The sequence below is a fragment of the Somniosus microcephalus genome, chromosome 27 (assembly GCF_052327205.1).
Source record: "Somniosus microcephalus isolate GS21.2 chromosome 27, FLI_Smic_1.0, whole genome shotgun sequence".
NCBI classification, from domain to species: domain Eukaryota; kingdom Metazoa; phylum Chordata; class Chondrichthyes; order Squaliformes; family Somniosidae; genus Somniosus; species Somniosus microcephalus.
Window position 1 is genome coordinate 27168546 of NC_141013.1, and position 25557 is coordinate 27194102.

Below are 25557 nucleotides of genomic sequence, written 5' to 3' on the forward strand. Positions count from 1 at the left end.
TTTTACAATTTATATAAATGACTTGGATGAAGGGACCGAAGGTATGGTTGCTAAATTTGCTGATGACACAAAGATAGGTGGGAAAGTAAATTGTGACAAGGACATAAGGAGTCTACAAAGGGATATAGATAGGTTAAGTGAGTGGGCAAGGATCTGGCAAATGGTGTATAATGTAGGAAAATGTGAAGTTGCCCATTTTGGCAGGACGAATAAAAAAGCATATTATCTAAATGGTGAGAGATTGCAGAGCTCTGAGATGCAGAGGGATCTGGGTGTCCTAGTGCATGAATCGCAAAAGGTTACTATGCAGATACAGCAAGTAATTAGGAAAGCTAATAGAATGTTATCGTTTATTGCGAGGGGAATTGAATACAAAAGTAGGGAGGTTATGCTTCAGTTATACAGGGCATTGGTGAGACCACATCTGGAGTACTTTGTACAGTATTGGTCTCCTTATTTAAGGAAGGATGTAAATGCATTGGAAGCAGTTCAGAGAAGGTTTACTGGACTAATACCTAGAATGGGTGAGTTGACTTATGAGGAAAGGTTGGACAGGCTAGGCTGGAGTTTAGAAGAGTAAGAGGTGACTTAATTGAAACATATAAGATCCTGAGGGGTCTGGACAGGGTGGATGTGGAGAGGATGTTTCCTCTTGTGGGAATCTAGAACTAGGGGTCACTGTTTAAAAATAGGGATCGCCCATTTAAGACAGAGATGAGGAGAAATTTTTTCTCTCAGAGGGTCGTGAGTCTTTGGCACTCTCTTCCTCAGAGGGCGGTGGAAGCAGAGTCTTTGAATATTTTTAAGGCAGAGGTAGTTAGATTCTAAGCAAGGGGGTGAAAAGTTATCGGGGGTAGGCGGGAATGTGGAGTAATCGGATCAGCCATGATCTTACTGAATGGCGGAGCAGGCTCGAGGGGCCGAGTGGCCTACTCCTGCTCCTAATTCGTATGTTCGTATGTTCTTCCAGGTGGCCCTGGTATGGACACTAAAGTGCACTATTTCTGTGAAATCTACAACATTGTACAGAACAATTGGCACTGTTCCAATGAAAACATCATGTAGTAATAATGTCAAATGTGAAGTATAACTGGAACAGTAATTTACCTGGCAAATCAGGTTATATACACACTTTAATAACACAGCTCTTTGTGGAATTCCATGCATTTACTGCAATCTGTCTTTTGGGAGTGGCATACAGTCATATACCAGACAAACTCTAGGCTACAACTTTGATTTATAGAGCCATGGATTTTTACAAGACCATTACAGAAATCAGATTAGTTCAACTGTCTTTATCATTGCTGGCACAGGGTTGATACTGGGACATAGTGTGCTGAGGGAGGCTGCTGCCTGTTTATTTGTACGAGACCAGTTTTACGGTACTAACTGTAGGATTGAAGGATGGATGGAAGGAAAAGAAAAAAAGAAAAGGAAAGAAAGGAAAGAAAAAGAGAGGAAAAGAAATGAAAGGTGGGGTGGGGGGGAGGGGGGAACTGGTGTCTTAACCATTAAAAACCTCACCTCCACATTTTAAACAGGTGGGGCAAGTGCCCACTGATCAGTTCTTCACACTGATGCTTGCAAAGGAGCAGGTTAGAGGCAGGGGCTCCCTGGTATTGAACTATATCATGAAAAACTCTCTACATACAGATATGGTAGTGTAGAGGTCATGAATTTAAATCCCACCATGGCAAATTGTGAAAGTGAATTCAATAAGTCGGGTCATTTATGGGCTAGCACCAAAACAATGATCATGAAACTTTTTGGATTGTCCTGAAAACCTAACTGGTTCACTCATGCCCTTCAGGGAATGAAACCAGTCACCCCCACCCGGTCTGGTCTACAAGCGACTCCAGTCCCATGCTATGCGGTCGAATCTAATGCCCTCTGACTAGCAAGCCACTTAGTTGTGCCAACAATTACATCAAAGATGGACAATAACTGCAGTCTTGTCAGTATTGCCCATATGAACAAATAAAAGAAAGAATATTCACTTTTGCTTTTTGCAATTACAACCAGTTCACAGTCACTCAAGTCATTTTTTTAACTAGGAATCTAAAACTCTTATCAGGTTGCCTAATAATAATTCTCACATCCACATAATGCTTTTGTTGAAATGTCTGAAAGTGCTTTGCACAAAATTGGTTCAATGGCATTGATTAAGCAGGGAATGTTGGCCAGGACACCAGGAGAGCTCTTCTTCAAATAGTGTCAGGAGATTTGAATGTCCACCGGAATACCAAAATATCTTTGTCATCTCATCTAAAGACAATGCAGCACTCCCTTTGCATTGCACCTGAGCTGCAGCCTAGTTGATGTGCTCAAGTCCTGTAGTGGGGCATGAACCCATGACTTTCTGCTTCCACTCAATAATATTAGGCCTAATGAGTACAGGAAACTCTTTGGTATCCGGCACCGACGGGACCGGCGTGTTGCCGGTTGATCAAAAATTCCGGATGACGGAGAGGGTTATCTACCGAGGCTATTTTTAACAAACAAAAATTAAAAAATCAAGAAATGTGCAGTATACAGTAATTGGGTACTCACCTACAGAATGTTGTGTGAAATGGATGGTGGAAGATGCTTGATTAAGTACAGTACTGCCAGTTGAGGGTAATGCAATGCAATGACTACCAGCAGCGTGGGAGACACACACTACCCCTGTAAAATGGCAGATCAGAAGAGACTACCGGCAGCGCGGGAGAGTCACACTCCTGTTACAGGGGTATTGAGGTGTTCCGACTTCCGACAGCGCCAAGAAGCCGAGTAGTGGCAGTTTGGAGAACTACCCCCACTGACTAACTCAGCCACCGCGGGAGACTCGGACTCGGCAACATTGCCGGGTATTGAGGTGTTGTTTTCGGAGTGAGAATTTTGCCGTTAATAGAGAATTCCGGATATTTAGGTGCCATTTAAGCGAGAGTTTCCTGTAATTATTAACAAGTGTCAACATGAGAGAGAGCAAAAGACAGAAAGGTTAACAAAAGTGAGAGCACATGGAATTGGAGACAACCTATTGACATGGGTCGGAAATTAGTTTGGAGGTAGGAGACAGAGAGTAGGGATAATGGGTAGGTACTCAAATGGGCAGGATGTGACTAGCAGTGTCGCCCAGGGATCTGTACTGGGGCCTCAGCTTTTCACTATATTTATAAATGATTTAGATGACGGAATAGAGAGCCATGTATCCAAGTTTGCTGATGACACCGAGTTAGGTGGCACAGTAAATAATGTACATGGGAGCAGAAAGTTGCAAAGGGATATTGATAAATTAAGTGAGTGGGCAAAACTGTGGTAGATGGAGTTCAATGTGGGGAAGTGTGAGGTCCTCCACTTTGAATCACAGAAAAATAGATCAGGGTATTTTCTAAATGTCGAGAAACTAGGAACCATGGAGGAGCAGAGAGATTTTGGGGTAGGAGTGCAGAAATCACTAAAAGCTAGTGGACAGGTCCAAAAAATAATTTAAAATGCCAATGAATGTTGGCCTTTATCTCAAGGGGACTGGAATACAAAGTGGCGGAAGTTATGTTACAGTTATATAAAGCTCTGGTTAGACCCCATTTAAAGTCCTGCGTTCAGTCTGGGCACCGCACCTCAGGAGGGGTGTACAGTACTGGCCTTGGAGGGGGTGCAGTGCAGATTCACCAGAATGATACCAGGGCTAAAAGGTTTAAATTATGAAGACAGGTTGAATAGACTACGCTTGTATTCCCTTGAGTATAGAACATTAAGAGGTGTTTATGTTTAAGGGAGTTGATAGGGTAGAGAGAGACAAACGATTTCCTCTGGTGAGGGAAGTCCAGAACAAGGGGCATAACCATAAAATTATAGCTAGGCTGTTCGGGAATGGTGTCAATAAGCACTTCTTGACACAAAGGGTAGTGGAAATCTGGAACTGTTGAAGTGAGGTCAGTTGAACAATTCAAAACTGAGACTGACAGATTTTTGTTGGGCAAGGTTATTAAGGGTTATGGAACCAAGGCTGGTATAGGGAGTTAAGATACTGATCAGCCAGGATCTAATTGAATGGTGGAACAGGCTCCAGGGGCTGAATGGCCTACTCCTGGTCCTATGTTTCTATGTAACACTTTTGCTAGGATTGACACTTTGAAGTCTACAAACAACTGTACACTAAATTTGACCTTCCAAACAAAGCATCTTTTTGATTTCTCCAATTGCACTGTGAGATAAAAACTGTCCTGGAGGCTGATGTTCCTGAATAGATATTCCTGATGCACACTTCAGAACAAGGACATATTGCAGTCCACTTGTATTAACTGTTCCTAATAATTCATACTAAAATCCTAACTGGATTTGAGAGATAGCCTTAGGGGCAGTTTTGTTATGCGACAATTGAAAGGACAAATGGAAGAAAATGTTTCTCTTGCCCAATGAAAGATGTGACAGAAGTGAAAAATGGTATACAGAATCCACTGGGCTCCTTCCAGATGGAAAAGTTCTTATGTCTTCAAAGATAATGGTAGCGAGGGACGCGGAGGAATTTCTTCACCCAGAGAGTGGTGAACCTGTGGAATTCTCTACCACAGAAGGCAGTGGAGGCCAATTCATTAAATATATTCAAGAAGGAGTTGGATATATTTCTTAAGGTTAAAGGGATCAAGGGATATGGGGAGAAGGCAGGGACAGGGTACTGAATTTGGATGATCAGCCATGATCTCATTGAATGGCGGAGCAGGCTCGAGGGGCCGAATGGCCTACTCCTGCTCCTATCTTCTATGTTTCTATGCAAAGAAGAGCAAGAAACCCTTACATACCCGTTCTGCAGGTATTTCATATCGAAAGGATTTTGCAATGGATGCATATGCTGCATCTTTAAGATCGTGGAGAAACTGATTATTTTGGACCAACCCCTACTGATACCAAAGAACCTCCAGTGGGGTGCTCATTTGCTGAAAAGGAAAAGACTACTTGCTGCTGATTCTCCTGACTCTACCCAGAATGGTCATTTTTGGGCACTGGAAAAACATATCTATACCTGTTTCAGAATTGGTCTGCCTTGGCTCTGAAGGAGTTAATTGGTTAAAGAAAACTAACTGCCACTTGGAAAAAATGAACAAAATTTCTGCTTCTGCACTCCTGTCACATTAATTTTAATGGATGGAAAATCATGTACTGAAGGTGTACAATCTCACTGCATATGCTCCTGGCATGCACTGACGGTGCAGAAGCAGAATTTTACTTTCCAGGCCAAATGACAATCTGAAACTGTCACTTGCAGGAGGACAGCACCAACCCATCTCACAATCCTCTGGTGAGATAACCAGCTCAAGAGTTGACAAAGAGATACTCCCTCGATGTTACAGGAAGTATAAATGACAATACACAGATTGCAAAGGAAAAACAACAAACATTTTAGTTGCCAGATGGCATTGCTACCTTATCCCATTATGCTATTGATATCCCATAGATATCGAGGAGGCTGCAGGAGTGAACATTTGTTCCTGAAGGTGAAAATGGTAACTAAAGCCAAAATACTGTAGCTAACAGGTATGAAGCTACAAGTATAAAACTAGATAGTATGTTGTTATTATTTGTACACCCAGCTTTGGGTTTGGAGACTGCTATTAGTATATAGATTATATAACATTATATTTAGACATTACATACACCAGAAGCTAATACATGTAGGGGGTTATCTCATTAGAATAACTATGTATGCTAATATGTACATATTAGTAATAGACATGTTTTCAGATTGTATTTTATTTTCAGATTGCATGCAGCAAGACCTGGACAACGTTCAGGCTTGGACTGATAAGTGGCAAGTAACATTTGCACCATACAAGTGCTAGGCAATGACCATCTCCAACAAGAGAGAGTCTAATCACCTCCCCTTGACATTCAACGGCATTACCATCGTCAAATCCCCCACCATTTACCAGAAACTTAACTGGACCAGCCACAAAAATACAGACTACAAGAGCAGCTCAGAGGCTGGGTATTCTGCGGTGAGTGTCTCACCTCCTGACTCCCCAAAGCCTTTCCACCATCTACAAGGCACAAGTCAAGAATGTGATGGCATACTCTCCACTTGCCTGGATGAGTGCAGCTCCAACAACACTCAAGAAGCTCAACACCATCCAGGACAAAGCAGCCCGCTTGATTTGCACCCCATCCACCACCTTAAACATTCACTCCCTCCTCCACCGCTGGCACACCGTGGCTGCAGTGTGCACCATCTACAAGATACACTGCAGCAACTCGTCAAGGCTTCTTCGACAGCACCTCCCAAACCCGCAACCTTGGCCACTTAGAAGGACAAGGGCAGCAAGCACATGGGAGCACCACCACCTCTAAGTTTCCCTCCAAGTCACACACCATCCTGACTTGGAAATATATCGCCGTTCCTTCATCTTCGCTGGGTCAAAATCCTGGAACTCCCTACCTAACAGCACTGTGGGAGTAGCTACACTACATAGACTGTAGCAGTTCAAGAAGGCAGCTCACCATCACCTTCTCAAGGGCAATTAGGGATGGACAATAAATGCTGGCTTTGCCAGTGATGCCCACATCCAGTGAATGAATAAAAAAATTATGCTCCACATTTGAGATATTCTCATTTGTCTTTTGTACCGTGTAATGAAGTATTTAAATAGCACATCTGCTGTGATGATTTTATTAATTTTTCAGGTACTATTTTATTCAGCTTAGCTCAATACCAGCTTGGGTTTTAAAAGGAAAACTGCAAATAGTTTCACATTATCGTTAGTACAGTTATTGGTTCTATTACTCTATGGGGGGAAATTCCTTCATGTATTGTTTTTATTCCATGGGCAAAATCATGTACTCCCTATGACTTTGTCTATGGAAAGAATATAATAGACAAAGGATTTTTTTTCCTGTATGGATATTAGAAGATGTTTGCTCCAACTAAGAACCTGATAAATGCAAGGTCATCGCTAGGTGTGTCTTTCAGAGTGTGATTTGAAGTATATATATAAGCAATAAATCCAATATTGTAGTATTTGACATTGTATTGCTAGTGTTCTGGGTTATCATAAATAATTAGCAGGAACCGTGACTTATGACTGTTGATACTCATGAAAGGGCTCCTTTAAAGCTTCATTATTAGTAAGCTATCCTATATAAACAGCATTATTTACCTAACATTACCCCATATATTTCTGTATTACATCTGTGGTATTCATAACCACACCTAGTCAGTACGAATAAGGAGGCTGTGCAGAAACTCCAAATAACTCAGAGGAATTAGGGCAAGAGATTATATAACAGCCTCTTACAGTAAGAGGGTACAATCTTAAAATTATAGCTAGGTTTATCATGAAGCACTTTTTCCACACAAAGGGTAGTAGAAATCTGGAATTCGCTTACCCAAAAGACTGTGGCTGCTGGGACAATTGATATTTTCAAGATTGAGATCGACAGGTTTTTGTTAGATAAGGTCATCAAGGGATAGGGATCAAAGGCGGGTGAATGGGGTTGAGGTACAGTTCAGCCATGATCTAATTGAATGGCAGAACCGGCCCGAGGGACTAAATGGCCTCCTCCTGTTACTATGTAATGGTAGCAAGGCCAATCGTGTTTCTAAACTAACAGATGCAACTTTGAGTACAAATCGGAAGGGTTTTTAGATCAATAAGTACGTACAAAGGACTCTGGAATGTATCAGAAGAGTGAGAAACATTTGACGAGGAAACACTACATATGATTATATATAAACTACAGTTAAACAATCATGAAACTAGAAACAAACTCATAGCAACTTTACATTGCACTAGAGCACACCACTGACCCAATCAGAAGATTTAGTAAAGGTTCCAGTGAACCTCCTTAAGCAGTCAGCTGTAGTAGTGAGATAATACATTTTAAATTATATTTAAAAAAAAATTACATCAGTATGCCTTCCTATTTAGTTTAAGGTAGTAAACAAAAAACAATGGATAGAGATCGACATGCTTACTGCTTCAATATATGCCTAACCGTGTTCTATTAATAATAAGTGCAACTGATTTTCTTTCAGATGCATAAGCAACAAGAATTTATATTTAAAAGAACACAGTTAAAGAAATACAAGTGTTATGTCGTGAATAATTGATAGGATGGGACCGGATTACAAGACAGGAATTCAATTGAGAGTTTAAACATCATAAACTTCAATGTTTTTTTCAACACCTGAACCCTGAGATTACTGCCTGTAATGCTCTGATGCCCAGTGAGTGCTGCATGAAACTTCAAGTCTCATGGCGCTGTTGTTTCGTCTGCAGCCACTAAGTAATGATACAGGAGAGGCAGGATGATGAGTTGTAATGGAATTCACCGTTATATATTATATATATATAAAATTATATCAATGATGCACAGTAATAAAGTAATTGATTTGTAAAATAACTTTTCCACTCGAGAGTTATCTGGTCAACTTTCCTTGCGGAGATATTTATCAAGTGTCATTTGCCTGGCCGTGATATGTCCTCTTTATCTCCAATTAATTTGTAAAAAAAAATCTGTTGCCTTCTCCAGCAGTCTGTGTTTGGTTAAGTGGGTAATAGTAAAGGTAAGAATGTAAAATATATGGTTTGCAGTATACACTATTGTATTCACCATACTCTATGGTATGAGTGAGTGGGCAAATACATGGCAGATGCAGTATAACGTGGATAAATGTGAAGTTATCCACTTCGGTAGGAAAAACAGAAAGGCAGAGTATTATTTAAATGGTGATAGATTGGGAAATGTTGATGTACAGAGGGACTTGGGTGTCTTTGTACACCAGTCACTGAAAGCAAACGTGCAGGTGCAGCAAGCAGTTAGGAAGGCAAATGGTATGTTGGCCTTCATTGCAAGAGGATTTGAGTACAGGAGCAAGGATGTTTTACTACAGTTATACAGGGCCTTGGTGAGACCACACCTGGAGTACTGTGTGCAGTTTTGGTCTCCTTACCTAAGAAAGGAAATACTTGCCATAGAGGGAGTGCAGCGAAGGTTCACCAGACTGATTCCTGGGATGGCAGGACTGTCATATGAGGAGAGATTGGATTGACTAGGCCTGTATTCACTAGAGTTAAGAAGAATGAGATAGGATCTCATTGAAACGTATAAAATTCTGACAGAGCTAGACAGACTGGATGGAGGGAGGATGTTTGCCCTGGCTGGGGGGGGGGGGGGGGGGGTCTAGAATGAGGGGTCACAGTCTCAGGATATGGGGTCGGACATTTAGGACTGAGATGAGGTGAACCTGTGGAATTCTCTACCACAGAAGGCTGTGGAGGCCAAGTCACTGAATATACTTAAGAAGGAGATAGATAGATTTCTAGACACAAAAGGCATCAAGGGGTGTGGGGAGAGAGCGGAAAAATGGTATTGAGATAGAGGATCAGCCATGATCATATTGAATGGCGGAGCAGGCTCGAAGGGCCGAATGGCCTACTCCTGCTCCTATTTTTCTATGTTTCCAAATGTTAATCTATCAGCTGCTCATCTCTGAGCTTTTAGCCATTAAAAGTATATTACTCCAAAACTTTAAGCAGGAAATGGCCCTATTACTGCAAGTGCAAAATCAATTTACAGAAATTATTTTAGTACTATAAAATATTTTATTTAGCCTCCTTCAAACTAATATCACAATTAAGCTGATGGAAATTCTGGAAAATTAGATATATTGTGAATAATAATGCACAATATTAGTTTTCTAATCAAGATAATAACAGCTAACTGAATAAGGTAATCAATTCATTATTAAATATAAACCTGACAAAACACAAACACAAATACAGGTGCTCGGGGGCGGGGGGACAATGGTGCTTTTGTATATTTGAAAAGGATGAAACAAGAAACAAGTATGTTTTCACAAATTGGAAGCAGATTAAAATACTTGCATTAAAAATAGATCTTTGTTTTTATATACTCCTGAAAATGACAAGTACATAAGAACATAAGAAATAGGAGCAGGAGTCGGCCATTCGGCATCTTGAGTCTGCTCCACCATTCAATAAGATCATGGCTGATCTTCTACCTCAACTCCACCTTCCCGCCCAATCCCCATATCCCTTGATTCCCTTAATATCCCAAAAATCTATCAATCTGTGCCTTGAATATACTCAACGACTGAGCCTCCACAGCCCTCTGGGGTAGAGAATTCCAAAGATTCACCACCCTGAGTGAAGAAATTTCCCCTCATCTCAGTCCTAAATGGCTGACCCCTTATTCTGAGACTGTGACCGCTGATTCTAGACTCCCCAGCCAGGGGAAACTTCCTCCCTGCATCTACCCTGTCAAGTCCTGTAAGAATTTTGTATGTTTCAATGAGATCACCTCTCATTCTTCTAAACTCTAGAGAATATAGGCCTAGTCTACTCAATCTCTCCTCATAGGACAATCCCCCCATCCCAGGAACCAGTCTGATGAACCTTCATTGCACTCCCTCTATGGCAAGTATATCCTTCCTTAGATCAGGAGACCAAAACTGTATACAATACTCAAGGTGTGGTCTCACCAGGGCCCTACCTTCCCACCATAGGACTAACCACCCTAATGGCTGGTATGAAGATGGTTACGGTCATGGAAGGAGCGTTAACGCGGCCAGAAATCCTCCCACCACTTCATACAGTTCCCCAAAGGGAACAGTGTGAAGACACGTACGACGACGACCAGGGCCCTATATAATTGCAGTAAGACGTCTAAATCCTCTTGGGATAAAGGCCAACATACCATTTGCTTTCCTAATTGCTTGCTGTATCTGCATGTTAACTTTCAGTGATTCGTGTACAAGGACACCCAGGTCCCTCTGAACATCAATATTTCCCAATCTCTCACCATTTAAAAAATACTCTGCTTTTCTATTTTTCCTACCAAAGTGGATAACTTCACATTTCTCCACATTATATTCCATTTGCCATGTTCTTGCCCAGTCACTGAGCCTGTCTATATCCCCTTGAAGCCTCCTTGCATCCTACTCACAACTTACATTCCCACCCAGCTTTGTATCATCAGCAAACTTGGATATATTACATTTGGTCCCCTCATCCAAATCATTGATGTAGATTGTGAATAGCTGAGGCCCAAGCACTGATCCTTGCGGTACCCGACTAGTTACAGCCTGCCAACCCGAAAATTACCCTTTTATTCCTACTCTCTGTTCTCTGTCCATTAACCAATCTTCAATCCATGCTAGTATATTACCCCCAATCCCATGGGCCCCAATTTTGTTTAATAACCTCTTGTGTGGCACCTTATCGAATACCTTCTGAAAATCCAAATAAACCACATCCACTGTTCCCCCTTATCTGTTCTGCTAGTTACAACCTCAAAAAACTCTAACAGATTCGTCAAACACGATTTCCCTTTAATAAATCCGTGTTGACTCTGCCCAATCCTATTATTATTTTCTAAGTGCCCTGTTACCACGTCCTTAATAATAGTATCATCAGCTCAGATGGGCTAAGTGTCTGGATTTCTGAACAGTTAAGTATGGTATAATTTTATACACAGAATTGAAACAAAAATATTAATGAGATATAAAGCTCACAACATTTACCACACTCATCAAATTATTAATTATTTAAATCAGTAAAACTCTTTACTTGTCTAAGTGCAGTACTTTTCGCAAAGATGAACTCTTAACCCGTGTTTATGAATTGAACATTTTTAATTGTCTTGAATGCAAGTGAAAATAACCAAGAGTTAGTGTTAGTCAGGGTGACAATTATCGCCTACATCTTTTAGAAAGACAATTTGGTCCACATAATTAATAACCTGAGGAGTAAAAAAACCCCACTTTTACAGTAAATCAAATATAAAAGGAAAAAGAATGCCTGCAGGATAAACAAAAGTTGCTATTTCTGCATGATAGTGTAATTAAAAAGCATCCTACAACTAAAAAGTTCAGGCTTCTGGACAGCAATAAAAGTTTGAGTGCATTTCTATCCTATTTTTCAAATGTGCAACTTACAGACTAAAACTAAATTTCTATTCTGTTCTTTCTTTACAGCAGGTTCTCTCTATTTTTCCTTATATTTCTCCTCTGTCGTCTCACACGGCATACCATGGTGGCCAAAAGGGCAGGTGGCAACCTGTTCTCGCGCCTCTACCAATGGCATGCTGAACCTGCCAGCAGGAGGTGCACACGAGCAACCCAAATGATTCTCTCCTCCTACTTCGCTATATCATTGTATCTGATCTCAGGAACTCAGCAATAGAGTTCAAACCTGAGTCTCGTCATTCAACAGCCGATAGGGTGCACATTATATTTAATTTTTGACTTTAGTTAGGTTTCCATATACAGATTAGCAAATGTTACCCAAACATTATTTCTATAGTTTTAGTATTAATACCTGCAGAAAGTATCTTCTGTTCCATTTCTGATACTTGTCTATATGCTTTGCAAGCAGCTTGTTTGAACGTGGGTCTTACTCTAACTTTTTTTGGAACTGTAGAAAATTCCTCTGGAACGGCCTGATTTTCATGATCTTCTGATCGTTCTTCTGGAACAGTCTGATTTTCATCTGGTTCTGCTTCTCCTAAGATTTCAGTTGTAGGCTCTAGGTCTTCATCAACACTGTTGGTATCACAAGGGATCTCATAACTGCCTTCATTTAAAACTGGAGCAGTAAATTCTTCTAAAGGCTCAGGTGATGTCTGTTCATCATTTTCTTTAGGAAATGTTTTATTTTCCAGTTTTGCCAGCACCTCCTCCATCACCTCAACATAATCCATTTCATTTTCTCCCAGCTGCTCACTGGTCTCATCTTCCTCAGCTCTGTAATAGTAAGGCTCATAGTACACATCAGAATCGAGGGTAGCACACGATTCATCTGCCGTAGATTGAGACAAGGTCCTGAAGCGGCCCATAAAATTGCCTCTTCCTTCATCTTCACTCAGACTTTGGGTACTTCTGGAGTCCATCTTATTCCAAACAACCTCTAAGGCAGATTTAGCGCGCTGAAGTGATGATCCAAATTTTTGGAAGCTGAACCCAGTATCCGAGAGATCAATGCTCAGGCGACTATGCCAGGACTTAGCAGGCACCTCCATCGAATCACTATCGCTTGGTAGCTCACTCTGACTACGACATCTTAGTGATGATCTATTTTGATACTGATAATGATCATTAGAATATGAATCATGATAGGGTTCATATGTGCTTTCCCACTGATTTTGAGGCTCCCTATCAAAACCAGAGCACTCAGAGGTGTCAAGTGTTGTCTCGTATGTTTCTTCCTCGTATTCTTGGCTAACAGCCTGGTAACTTTCATCAAAATCTGTTGTGTAGTTTAGGACATTTTGCTCTGATGGGCTATTTACTTCAGAAGCAAAGACATGCTGTGAAGTGTCTAGACCAGAGTCTGTGCCTTGTTCTAAATGTTGCCATTCTTTCCATGGTGAAAGATCACCTTGCAAGGACAACTGAGAGTCACTGTAATGACTTCTGTCACCAGACACACAAATTAATCCATTGCTCATGCCACTATCAGCAGTTTCAGTGTTCTCTACTTCATTTTGTTCCATGTAATGTTGGTCCTCGTAGTCATACTGCTGATTATCTGTATTATTAACCCATGTAGATGCTGCTTCTTCCTTACCTCTTAACCAAATATCTTTTTCTGAGGATGACACAACTGAGGCACCATCAGCTCTGATGAAATACTGATTGTCTGAAAAATCTTCAGAGTAAGATACTGACTGGCAGAGTTTAGAAAAATCAGATTCTGACCGGCTGAGCTTGGTTGTTGAGTAATCACTTTGCAGCCACGAAGGTGCCAGTTCACTGTAATAAGGCTCTATCTGTTTCTGGGTGTCTTCAAGTGGAGATGAGTGAAAGCTGTCATCAGCACACAACTGTGTTGAGTTTGAATATGAGCTACAAACAACAGTTCTGTCAATGTTGACAACGTTGTGAGATTCTGCACCTAATTTTGAAGAGATAGACACTTTCTCAAAAACTGTTTTTGAACTTATTTCAAAACTGTGACTATCAAGGTCTTCTTCCAGCTCTTTGTCACTAGATTCGGGCGATGCCCACTCATCCCTTCTGGGCTCCTCTTCTGTGGTGGCTAATTTCATATTCATACTTTCATATGTCTGGGATTTTGGTGGAAGTGAAAATTCCTTTCTGTCACTTAGGTCATAAAAGATCTCTGTAGAAATTCCAATGCCAGAACCTTTCAATTTATAACATTTTTTAAGAATTAAATCTCTGTTTTGTGGACTGTCAAAATACACAAGAATAGGACGGGGCTTGGCATTGGCACAGTCTCTTCGGTACCCTAGTCTATGGACAAGTTCTATCTGAACAGTTTTCCGTGCATCTGTAATCCCTAGTTTCTCTTCTATAATTTCATAAATTATATTTTCCGTATTCTCATGCATTTCTTCAGGTACATTAATAAACCGTAGACTTACATTGCTTCCTTTATAGTTAACTTGTCTAATATAGTCATGAATATCTCTGTTTTCTCTTCTGGACTGTACAAATCCAGAACGCAATTGTTCAATTTCAGTTTGCACCACTTCCACACTACTGGAAATTTCATCAATGGACTGTTTCAGAGCATTCACATGCCCACGTAGCTCACACAGTTCAGTTTCTATTTGGCTTATTCCTTGCAGTTCCTTAAAGATCATTTCCATGACATCATGAGTTTGACTGATGCAGCCAGTTGAACTGAATGCAGGTTCGAGTCCACTCTTCTGCTGCAGACGCCCAGTTCTGTCCAGAGATTTGCTCCTAAAGCCAAGAGATTTTTTCCAGGCACTCATTTCCGTCTCAGAGGAAATACACTCTTGACTTTTCTTCCATTTGCGAAGTTTACGCAATGCACCAAGTTTTAACAATGTACGATCTGCATCTGGGCTTCCGTCAGATGCAGCAAGGCTGCTGACGCTTTTCCGATTTCTCCTTACTGGCATAGTGTGTGACTTGTGCTCTTTCACTTTCCGAGAAACGCTGACTTCATTCAATGATTCAGAGGTACCACTATCAACAGACCACACCTCTGGACACAGGTTGTCATTATTAGGTGAAATTATATATTTTTTCAGCCCGTTAGCTATAGCCACCCTGTAACTCAATGTAGGAGAAAGCGAATATTCTGTCTTTCCTTCCTCTTCTTCAACAGATAAATTACGGGCAGACTGGCATTTTGTTATTCTTTTGACAGTGGTTTTCAGATTTGTTGAAAATTTTTGATTTCGCGCCTGATTAGCTTGCGGGTGTTTTTGTACCTTTTTGTCTATATTACTCTCTTTTTTTCTTGTTGTATTCGCTGGTTTCCTAGTAAACATTCCTTTGTAAAGCTTTGAAATGTAGGCCTGAAGTAGATTCTTCAAAAAGAGAGAAACCATAGGGAGGGGCAAGAGGTATTACCGATTCTGGTCAAATATCAGTGCAGCTGCAATCAAGCGAGCTACACATTTCTAAAAATGAGCAGGTAACTTTCGGCAAAAGCCACATCAACACCATCAAACTGTATGTCCTCTATCTTAGCAAGCAGATTCCATTTATAGGCTATGAAAGATTTAAGCTGACAATTGCCAGAAAGCAGTCATAGTGTTTTTCTATCTGACAGAAGCAGCTACAAGTCCTGGGGGTAGGGCAACAGCACTGAACCAGCTGGATATCCCATGTCTGCCTCTGTTACAGAAAAAAAGACATTTAGCATTGAACTACACATAATTTTCAACTTTTTTGTTTATGCATGTAAAGTGAACATCAATATATTATGCCAGCAAACCATCAACTGGTGTTACGTCTACTAATATATTAAACATATATATACATAAGCTTGACAATATGCTTTTTCCTGGTCATATCATGCAATAACAATCGATTCTAAAAACTACCTGCTCTTTATAAAATCAGTGCAATATAACTTATATGAAAAATGGTACTTTTCAGTAGTTATTCTTTCTTACAAATGTTCTAACCTACGTGTGATGTGTAGTCGGAAAACGCAGCTCGTAGCATTGTATTTTCTCCAGTAATGGGTCTCCACTGCATCCCTTTCTTGCAATGCAATCTGACATCACTATGGACAGGTTGCTTATTCCAAAACTGCCCACAAGAGTTTGGCTCACTGAATATGACAATTCTTTTGTTGAAATGAAGAATGCATTATGGTAAGTTTTATATGCACTTCATTCATAATAATTTTATATTTATACCCATCACAAATTGCAGATAATATCATAGTACACATGCCCCTTTTAAACAGTGAGAAAGAACTGCAAGGAGTTCCAATATTCTTTTCTATGATTTTTTCTTCTTCAATACCTTCAGTTGAACTGTGAATATTGGGAACATTCTCGGAGGAAACTAGCTGTGAAGAACGACGGAGGCAAACAGTGTGAGGGAGCTGAACTAACAGCTTAGTTTTAGATAATCAAATTTACTTAGGATTTCTGTCATTTCAGCAGTGCATTCTAACTTAATATCTCACATTGTCAAGCTCAGGAACCTCTTTGCTGCTTGCTCCATCCAGCACTACCAATGTAAATAAAATGTTGCGCAAAAAAAAACCCAATATAGGCAGTAAAATTCTTTAAGTTTAAGTTTACTTGGAAATCCGTTGCACAGTTGTAATTTGTTACTGTTTTCTGTGCTAGGCTAAAAAGAATACTTAGTGCCTCGCCGTGCAATGCAGCTTTTATTTTTACGAGTGAGGCTGATTCTATAACACTTGAGGGATGAATTTGTGAGCAAGTCTAAGTTATGGTCAGCCTCACAAGAGGAGATTTATCAACAAAGGTGTGTAGTTCAGCATTCTGCTTCCAGCAATCACAGGGTTGCGGGGAGAGATTCTAAATACAGTATGTTTTGTTTTGTTTTTTGTGACAGGAAATAAAAGAAAACTATTTGATACATTCAGCAATATGGAAATACAAATATTCATACTTTAGTTACCACACAAAATGCTGAAGGTGTAATATGGTCAAAATCTGGTAAAGTTTTGATAATCTTCTTAGGTTTTCTGCTTCTGTAAGTTTACATCTCATGCTGAAACAAACATTAATGTTCCAATAATAAGGTGATTTAAATATCCAGTGCAGGCTGATTAAGGTGACCGTTTTAAACTGCAAAAATAAACACTTAAAAACACTATTAAATAAAATGTATTTGATCATTAACATTACTTTTTCCATCCCATTTAATCCAATTTATTAAGCCCAACGCCTTTTTGCTTACAAAGGAACTTCAAAGCCCTTTATTTACTCGTTTTCTCCTATGTTACAATGCCCAACATTCATTTTGGAGATGAGAACACCTCTAAAAAGTATGTTTGTGGCTGAATGGCAGCTCCAAAGTCTAGGTCTTTGGCCAATCAAATCTCCAAGTCCAAAGATTTGGCTTGGGTACTACCTCAGTCCTAATTGTTGACAACTGCTACAGCCCGCATTGGTGTGGTAAGGGTTAATTGTAAATTACTAACGGGACAGAAAGGTTCCTGGAATCTTTACACTGTGGCAAAGTACTACAAATGAGAAAGACTTCCCTTGAAATATAAACCAGTCTGATCACAAAATGGGAGAAATTTATCAGAAAATCCCATTAACATTGAGAATTTGGTAAAAAAAATTATTATCCACTGATTTTTAAAAATCCAAATTATGAGCCAAATGTTCTATGTAAACTTATATAGCACAATGTATGTCTGCAGTTATATCTGTCTCTCCAGAACACCTTGCAGGAAGGGGCTGTAGTCTTCACATTGGTAAAATCTCTTCACCACACAGCGGCACATTACATAATGTGCTTAAACTGAATCTGCAACTAAAATATCAAAATTCACCATTTTAACAGCTCTTTTATTAACCAGTATAGATAGTACCTGTTCTTTTGTATCATAGTAAAAGTAACTGATAATAGTACATAAAAATATCAATTTCATTTTTTTGTTGAGAGATATCATGCAAGTTCCAGAACATGTCATAATTTGCAATTGCATTTATTCAGAGCCATAAGGCTAATAAGATTTATTTTATTGTAGCATTTCAGTAAACTGTTCAAGTGGAAATTGTGTACAAGTATGTGAAAGTCAGATGCTTGTGTGTGGAAAGATGTGTCAATGCTTTGATCTTGATGCCACCAGTGTTTTGAAAGAGTGGAGCGCTGTGACATGGTTGTCACTGTGATATTAATATGCATGTGGTCATGTGTGAAGTCTTTAAGAAACATACTCCCCACTTCTACTTTCCAATACCGTGCTAACTTCTTCAGCGAGTAACTAGTGTTACATGGACTGCAGACTTCTTTCCAGGCTGCCAATACTGCTGTATGACTGGCTAAGGCAAAAGTCTGCTTCTCTGCTACAGAACTGGTCCTGACAGCTTCTTCTTCTATTGCATAGTGCCCAGGCATGAACAGGCTAAATTCATCACAAAAAGTGGGTTTGAAAATCAGGTGATCCTATCAAAATTCCAACCTTTGGTACAGTCCAATGCTTTAACGCTGGACCATTCTGATATTGTTCTCATTTTGATCCCGTGATAAATTTGGAAGCATTTGCAAAAGAGACAATAAAAGCCTTTTATAAAAGCTTATATAATGCACCTTCTAATATATGCAGCCTTTCTTGAAAATGCCTGTAAACTATGAACAAAAGCCCTAATGACGTTAGAATTTCCATTATAAGTTAATGCCATTTTACAATTGTTTTAACATACTGTAAAAGCTGCACGGAAAGCAATACTTTCATTGTGAATTAACAAAGCCTGTGCCAACTTGACTTTCATGTCTCTTAATTACAATATGAGCTACGAGGTTTCTGTGTAGATTTTGTGTAAATTGAATTCAAACCACTCCAAATTATAAAGCGCATTATTACATGGTAAACTATAGTGCACATTATGATATGCCTGAAGTTGAAAGTAGTGATGCCTCATTATTCTATCAATTGGAAAAACTAAATTGTGCTATAAAGCTGTGATTTTATTTACTTGACTCAATTAAGAATCATTTAAAATGTTGATATGAACCTTAATATTTTTGCAGCACCAGGGAACTTTAACTTAATATTAAACACTGAATTCTAAGCATGACAAATTGTTTTTAAAGTATGGCAGAAGTTTTTTTGTTTTCAGACCCATGCATAGTCATACACCAATTATTATTAGCTACTTTAATTTTTTTGTGTAAAGTGTTGCTGTTAGTAATGCAATCTATGAAAACAAAATCTATTTTAACTATCAGAGGTATTATTGCCTGTGTCAGGTTAAAACAAAAGTAAGACTTGGTCCTCCTCTAATAACATGTTTTTATTTTAAACAACTTCCATTCTAGGAGGTACATAATCAAAGTAGACTATCCTCGTACAAGAAACACAATGGGCAAGCACAGTAGATAGGTGTTAAGAGGTTTACTTCACAACCCTGTGGTCGGGAGTTCAAGTTCCAATACTGATTGAAGCTCAAGTCTACAGATGCAATGATACATATCTCAGTCCTTCTTTAGGCTCCTAAGTTCAGGTAAGGGGTATCATACCTCAGGGATAAGACATAAACCGTCTTGCATTGCAGAAAACGTGCTTCCTGCCAACCAAGAACAGAATGACATTGTTGCCAAATTCATTGTAATGTCTTCAATCTCTTCAAACACAACCACATTCCCACTTAAGTATACTGCGCAGAAAGAAGATCCCAGTGATGGCAATAGAGAGGGACAAATATGGTTAAAATGACTCTCTGCGACATATTCTCGTCTCTTAAAGTTGCATTTCATTGGCTCAAATTAATTTGAAGAGACACATTCAAGAAAGCGTCATTTGTCAAACACTTTCAAGAAAGAGCTTAAATTTATAAATATTTATGTACATATTATGAATTCAGGGGCCAAAAAATCTCCCTCCTTCACAAGCCAGCATCTAGTGTACCCATTTCCAACACAAACCTCCAAGCACTAAAGCTTGTATAAAGAAAGAGTTTGTGAACTGAGCAGATGCCAGGTTATTTTATAACTGTAAACTAGTTTGTGCACGACAAGCATGATTCAAAGGCTGTGCGCAGAATTTGAACTCTCATGTATCCATGTTAAACTATACGATTTAGCTCGTAGTGGAAACTATTACTGCTTGAAAATATACGAAGCAAACTTAAACTAAATGCTGTAAACTTCGGCTAACAATTTCCTGCCTTAACTTCTTTGACCAATAAAAACTCCTAAAGTACTGTGGGGTCGATTTTCATCTTCATTGCCTGGGCTGCACTCTCATGGAGCCAATCGCCTGCTCTTTATAGAATGCGCCTGATTTTCACTCTACTGATTTCAAAGGAATAAAAATCGGGCGGTGTATATATAAAAGGACAGGCGGTCCATTCTGCCCCAGCGATGAAGACGACAATCTACCCAAGCATTTTTCTTCAACAATTTTTACAATAACTTAAGCATCTGACCCATTGAATTTGATGTACTTTACAATCTTAATATTCAAAAAGGGTTTCTCAGCTTGCAAATTCTCTTGCAACCAAATTAGCAAATAAAGGAACCTGCAACAAGATTGCTGAGATAGTGACATCATTCCATCATCAACTGAGCCTGACATGTTTTGCCTTAAAAACATATTTATTTGGGGGGAAAATGGTAAACTAATAACCTGACCACATTGTTAAAGTTCACACTTCAGCACAGATAACGTCTACTGCAGTCAGAACTTTCCCCAGCAGGTAATACAGCAGCATTATAGACAAGATCTAAGGCTGCCTGAAAACTCCCCCGCTAGGTTGATAATGTCCCCTTTAAACAGTGGAAAGTCTATGAATTGAGAAAAGTCTCTCTGATCATCAGATGAAAATTGTGAAATCGTGAAATGCAATAGATTTACCTTTTTGCCTGCCCAACTAATACTAACTACATGATTTTAATAGTCCTTGTTTATACAAGATTAGTAGTCCAAATGTAGGTTCTGCTACATACTGTACCAGGTTTTAGCTCTTAAACTCCACAGCAGGATACATTGGCATGAAATGCATGTGTTGTTTTGCTTAAAGATTTGAGGGAATCACGATGATGTGACTTGATTTACATGATATAGCTCACGTGGCAGCTTGCGCTGTTTAAACGTTATTTAAAGAATGGCTTAAGAATGTCAAGAGCTAATGATAATTAAAATTATTTCAGATGTAAAAATAAGAAGCCCTCAAAGCTAATCTGAAAGAACAGGTACTAACTGGATGAGCAACTGTCGGCTATCCTGATAGTAGTAGTGAAATAAAAATCCAGCATACATTTTAAACAGGCTGTCTGTTCGTGGCAATGTTGCAGGCTGCTCATGCTGAAAGATTAATCAGAACACGGGGATGCACAAAGCGGATGTAATACAACATTTTTATTGCTATTTGTGAACTGATTTAAAATTGCTGTATTACACAGCAAAAATGTAACACCAACATGGTGGCGATAAAGGAATTAATGGGTTCTTCAGCTAGGCACTGAACTACAGTCTTATGCCCCAGACACTAAAACTGTAATATACATTAAATTTAAAGCTCTGAGATATCAAATGGGATTTACTTACATTAGCAATCCACGATTTCTGTACAACAGTTGCTGCCACTATTGATTTAAGCAGAACAAAAGACAAGACAGCATCTATAATAGTATTAACTTAACTGCCAAGCAGATTAATTGAAGCATTTCAAGACTAGTTGTGAAGAAATAAATCTAAAATTGAGTAATTTATACATTTCAGATGCACAAGAAACTGAAAGAAACATACCTGTATTTTTCCAGATTTGCTATCAGGAAAGAAATTACCCACCAAACAAAGGAACATATGAGAATTTTTCCTTCAGTGCAGAAATACAAAGCAAAGAGCACACATTTGATCTCCCATGCTTAATAAAAAAAAGGAAATGCTACAACAAACGGTACAGCCGATCCACAGTGCTTCAACTCAAGTGCGATCAGGCATACTCGTACCCTGCAATGTTATCTGTTTCTCTAAATTCCAGTGGTTTCCCTAAGCAGCATTAACTGCATCTTTACAACTTGCTACATGTAGTAAATTGCTGTCACTATTCCCAAGCAGCACCTGAAGCACAGTCCTTTTCTGCTCTTCCTTTCACGCTGCTTTGGCGTAGCTTTAGCATGAGATTAAGAGTCAGTGTCCCTGACAACTATTGAATTGGTACAGCTTTCAACAGCCACAACGGACTGACAATCCTATCATCGCGTGCATCAGCTTCAACTTCACATAGCAACCTTCTTTGTGCCACAGCTTTGTAACCTTCTGCCCACATTCTGTATGGTACGACCACCAGCCTTTCTCCCCTATAGTAACGTGTCTTCCTGCTTGGAGACGGTGTGAAATGAGCTCACCACAGAAGAAAAACAAACCCTGCACTCCGATATTACACATGCAACGTTGTCACAGACCTACAGCCGACAGCAGATGCATTGCGAGCTGCAATACTGATAACAGTGTGAAGCTCTCCCTCAGGCTTGATGAGGAAATCGGTTTGCCAGGGTTGTGCTGTACCTGACCTTTCATTTATCAGCTCAACGTAACCTATTGCGACAACTACACAACCATTTCCTATAATACAATACTGTGCATGACAGATGATCACTTAGTTAACTGATCTGATGGATTAAAAATTATTTTAAAAATATTTTTGTACTTTATTCTCTGTACACTTTGAGCTCAAATTACATTCTACTTTATTCCCAGTATACTTTTAACCCAACTAATCGTCCAATATAAACAATTGAAAAAAAATCATCAAATTACAATAGGGTACAGCATAATAACAGCCACATAAATCTGGAAGAGAATCACAGCTTCAAGATTCTTTCCAATAATTAAGTAATTAAAATGTACACCACAAACATATCCATTTATACATAATTATTTGAACATAACTATTTCTTAATTATGTTTAAGAGGATTAGGATTATTTTAATGAATATCTAATGTATTACTTTTTGGAAAGTGTAAAAACAAGGACTTATGCAGAAGCTGTGCCTCAGAAAACTTTCAGTATAAAATTTGGCCAAAGAGCCATCTGGAAAGTCACTCTCCAGGCCCGATGAAACCCCCTTGTTTTTCCTAATAGCAGAAGTTTTGCCTTGCGTACTTTTATTATGTTGTGGCATTCAAATGGGCAAGTTTAGAGCAACAGTTAATAACAAATAATTCATTTTAAATTAATACAATAGGCTGCACTGACATGTTTATGTAGGTTTAAAATTATATATCATTTTGGTGCAGAATTTCACTGCAGCATCACGCATGATTTATAATGGGCCGGATCTGGAGCAAGGCAGCTCGTGGCGCGTGCTGTTAGTTAGATTTTTCTCTGCACCCTTCAGCTCGAAACATTTTTTGTACCATAACTTGCTGGAAGTGCAAGCTGATGACGTTGCGGCAAGAATAACGGGCATCTGGGACCTTAGTTAATGGCGGGACCAACAGTGTATGTCCTTAACCAATGGGAGTTAAGGATCGAGAAAGAAACAGAGTAATGATAGAGAATGAGGGTAAATTAATTCTGACAGGGCTGGACAGACTGGATGCAGGGAGAATGTTTCCCCTGGCTGGGTGTTCTAGAATGACGGGTCATAGTCTCAGGATACGGGGTAGGATTTTTAGGACTGAGATGAGGAGAAATTTCTTCACTCAGAGGGTGGTGAACCTATGGAATTCTCTACCACAGAAGGCTGTGGAGGCCAAGTCACTGAATATATTTAAGAAGGAGATCGATAGATTTCTAGACACAAAAGGCGTCAAGGGGTATCGGGAGAGGGCGGGAATATGGTATTGAGATAGAGGATCAGCCATGATCATATTGAATAGCGGAGCAGGCTCGAAGGGCCGAATGGCCTACTCCTGCTCCTATGTTTCTATGTGTATTAGAGTGGGTGAATTAGAGTCAAATCAGGAACAGAAAACGGGAAAGAAAGGCGGAAAGGAAGAGTAAGAAAAAAATGTTAATTTAAAATCTGACTTTTAAAAATCTCTAACAACAATTGACTACATGTAGGAATGAGATTGAACACTTTTAGTTGTTCCTATTCTGGGCCAGACAGGTTGATTGGCATTGCATTAACAATTATCACATTGTTAAAAAGGTACTTGCGTTCTTAATTACCTTTCTGTGGTGAGTTTAATGGGCAATTAATGTGCAAATCCAGCAGTCCTTAAAAATAATGGGGAAGCAAATAGCAAGATGCCATGTGTGTGAAGCAAACAGCGGAGTGGCGTAAATTGATCAGAAAGAACTGAAGATTTGTAACTCACGCCGTATCTCTTAATCCCCTGAATTGCTGGATGATTTGCACGTTAATATTGGCTTGCGTTGCTAATACGCCATTATTTTTCCAGCAAGATCCGCCCATTAATTGGGCAATTTGTGTTACCCAATTGTAATGATAACAAACCCAATGGCGCCAATATCATTACCGTATTTAAACAAGTACACATTACCTGTATTAAATCATTCACTGTCCACTTATTTTCCTTTTTATTAAAAGCAAGAATCAAAATGCAGAAATACAAGTGTGACTAACTTGCGGTGTATGCACTGTACCAAATATTATTTATCTCTTATGTAATTTAAGCAGTTTATGAGCTGCAGTGTTGAGAAACCATCAAAATTGTAAAAAGCATTCACAATAAATATGATCTATTGAACCATAATGTCCTGTACAATGAAATATTCTACTGGGCGCTGCTGTAATTTTGTGTGGATGCATTGAGAACCACATATTGCCCGCAGAAAAAAGTTTGTTAAGCAATACAATAAATACTAAAAGAAAGTTGAATTTCACTTGCTTTATTATTTGAGAGATAGAGAACACACCAGGGGGCCATCAATTCAAATCACTCCCGTAATACATTCTGTATATCAAAAGAAATCATGATATATCCATTGTAAAAGAGTAATTACACTTTTCAAAATTACTACCGAGACCGGAAAGGCCTCAATGTTTCACTGCTCCACTCCTTTATCTCCCCCCTTTGGTCAGCCAAATATCAGTCACATAAAGAAACCCATTACCACGTTGAATAGTCTCCAGACCATCCTACTGAAAATCAACGTGTGGAGTCTCAGTTTGCCCAATATGGAAATGCCCTCTTTACTGCAGCATCAACCTTAGCTCAGTGGTAACACCCTCTCAATTTTGAATCAGGAGGTTGTTGGTCCAAGCTTCTCTCCAGAGATTTAAGCACATAATCTAGGCTGACACTGATGGAGTGCTGGACTGTCAGAGGTGCTGTCTTTTGGATGAGACTTTAAACCAAGGCCCTATTCAAAAAAGCAGGGGAGTTATCTCAGTGTCTAGACCAACATTAATCCATCAGCAACACCAAACCAAAAAAAAGAGATTAGTTGTGTTTGTGGAACCTTACGGTGGACAAACTGGCTGTCACTTTTGTGTATATTAGAATAGTGACTACACTTCAAAAGTACTTAATTGGCTGTGAAGTGCTTTGGTATGTTCGAAGGATGTGAAAGGCGCTATATAAATGCAAATTATTTATTTTTCTTACAGAGAGGTACCCTACTTACCCTAGCCGAGAGAGGTTGGGCCCAGGCTAGCTAGAACCAAGGTACTCTGGTAGATGCAAGGGCACTGCTGGA

At 39.4% G+C, this 25557-nt stretch overlaps 1 protein-coding gene across 10 annotated transcripts in view; it reads right to left on the reverse strand.

The window, feature by feature from the left end:
• Positions 1–25557, reverse strand: part of unc13c (unc-13 homolog C (C. elegans)) — a 794870-nt gene that overhangs the window by 476284 nt on the left and 293029 nt on the right. For 2 of the 10 annotated variants that reach the window (XM_085968789.1, XM_085968793.1), the window contains exon 1: positions 12315–22450. The exons of 5 other annotated variants lie outside the window; for them this stretch is intronic. In XM_085968789.1, the coding sequence (XP_085824915.1) occupies positions 12315–15324 (3010 nt within the window). In that variant the 5' untranslated portion in view covers positions 15325–22450. Of the gene's footprint in view, positions 1–12314; positions 22451–25557 lie in introns of those variants that run through there. 3 more of the 10 variants (XM_085968791.1, XM_085968792.1, XM_085968790.1) reach the window with 3 other exon arrangements.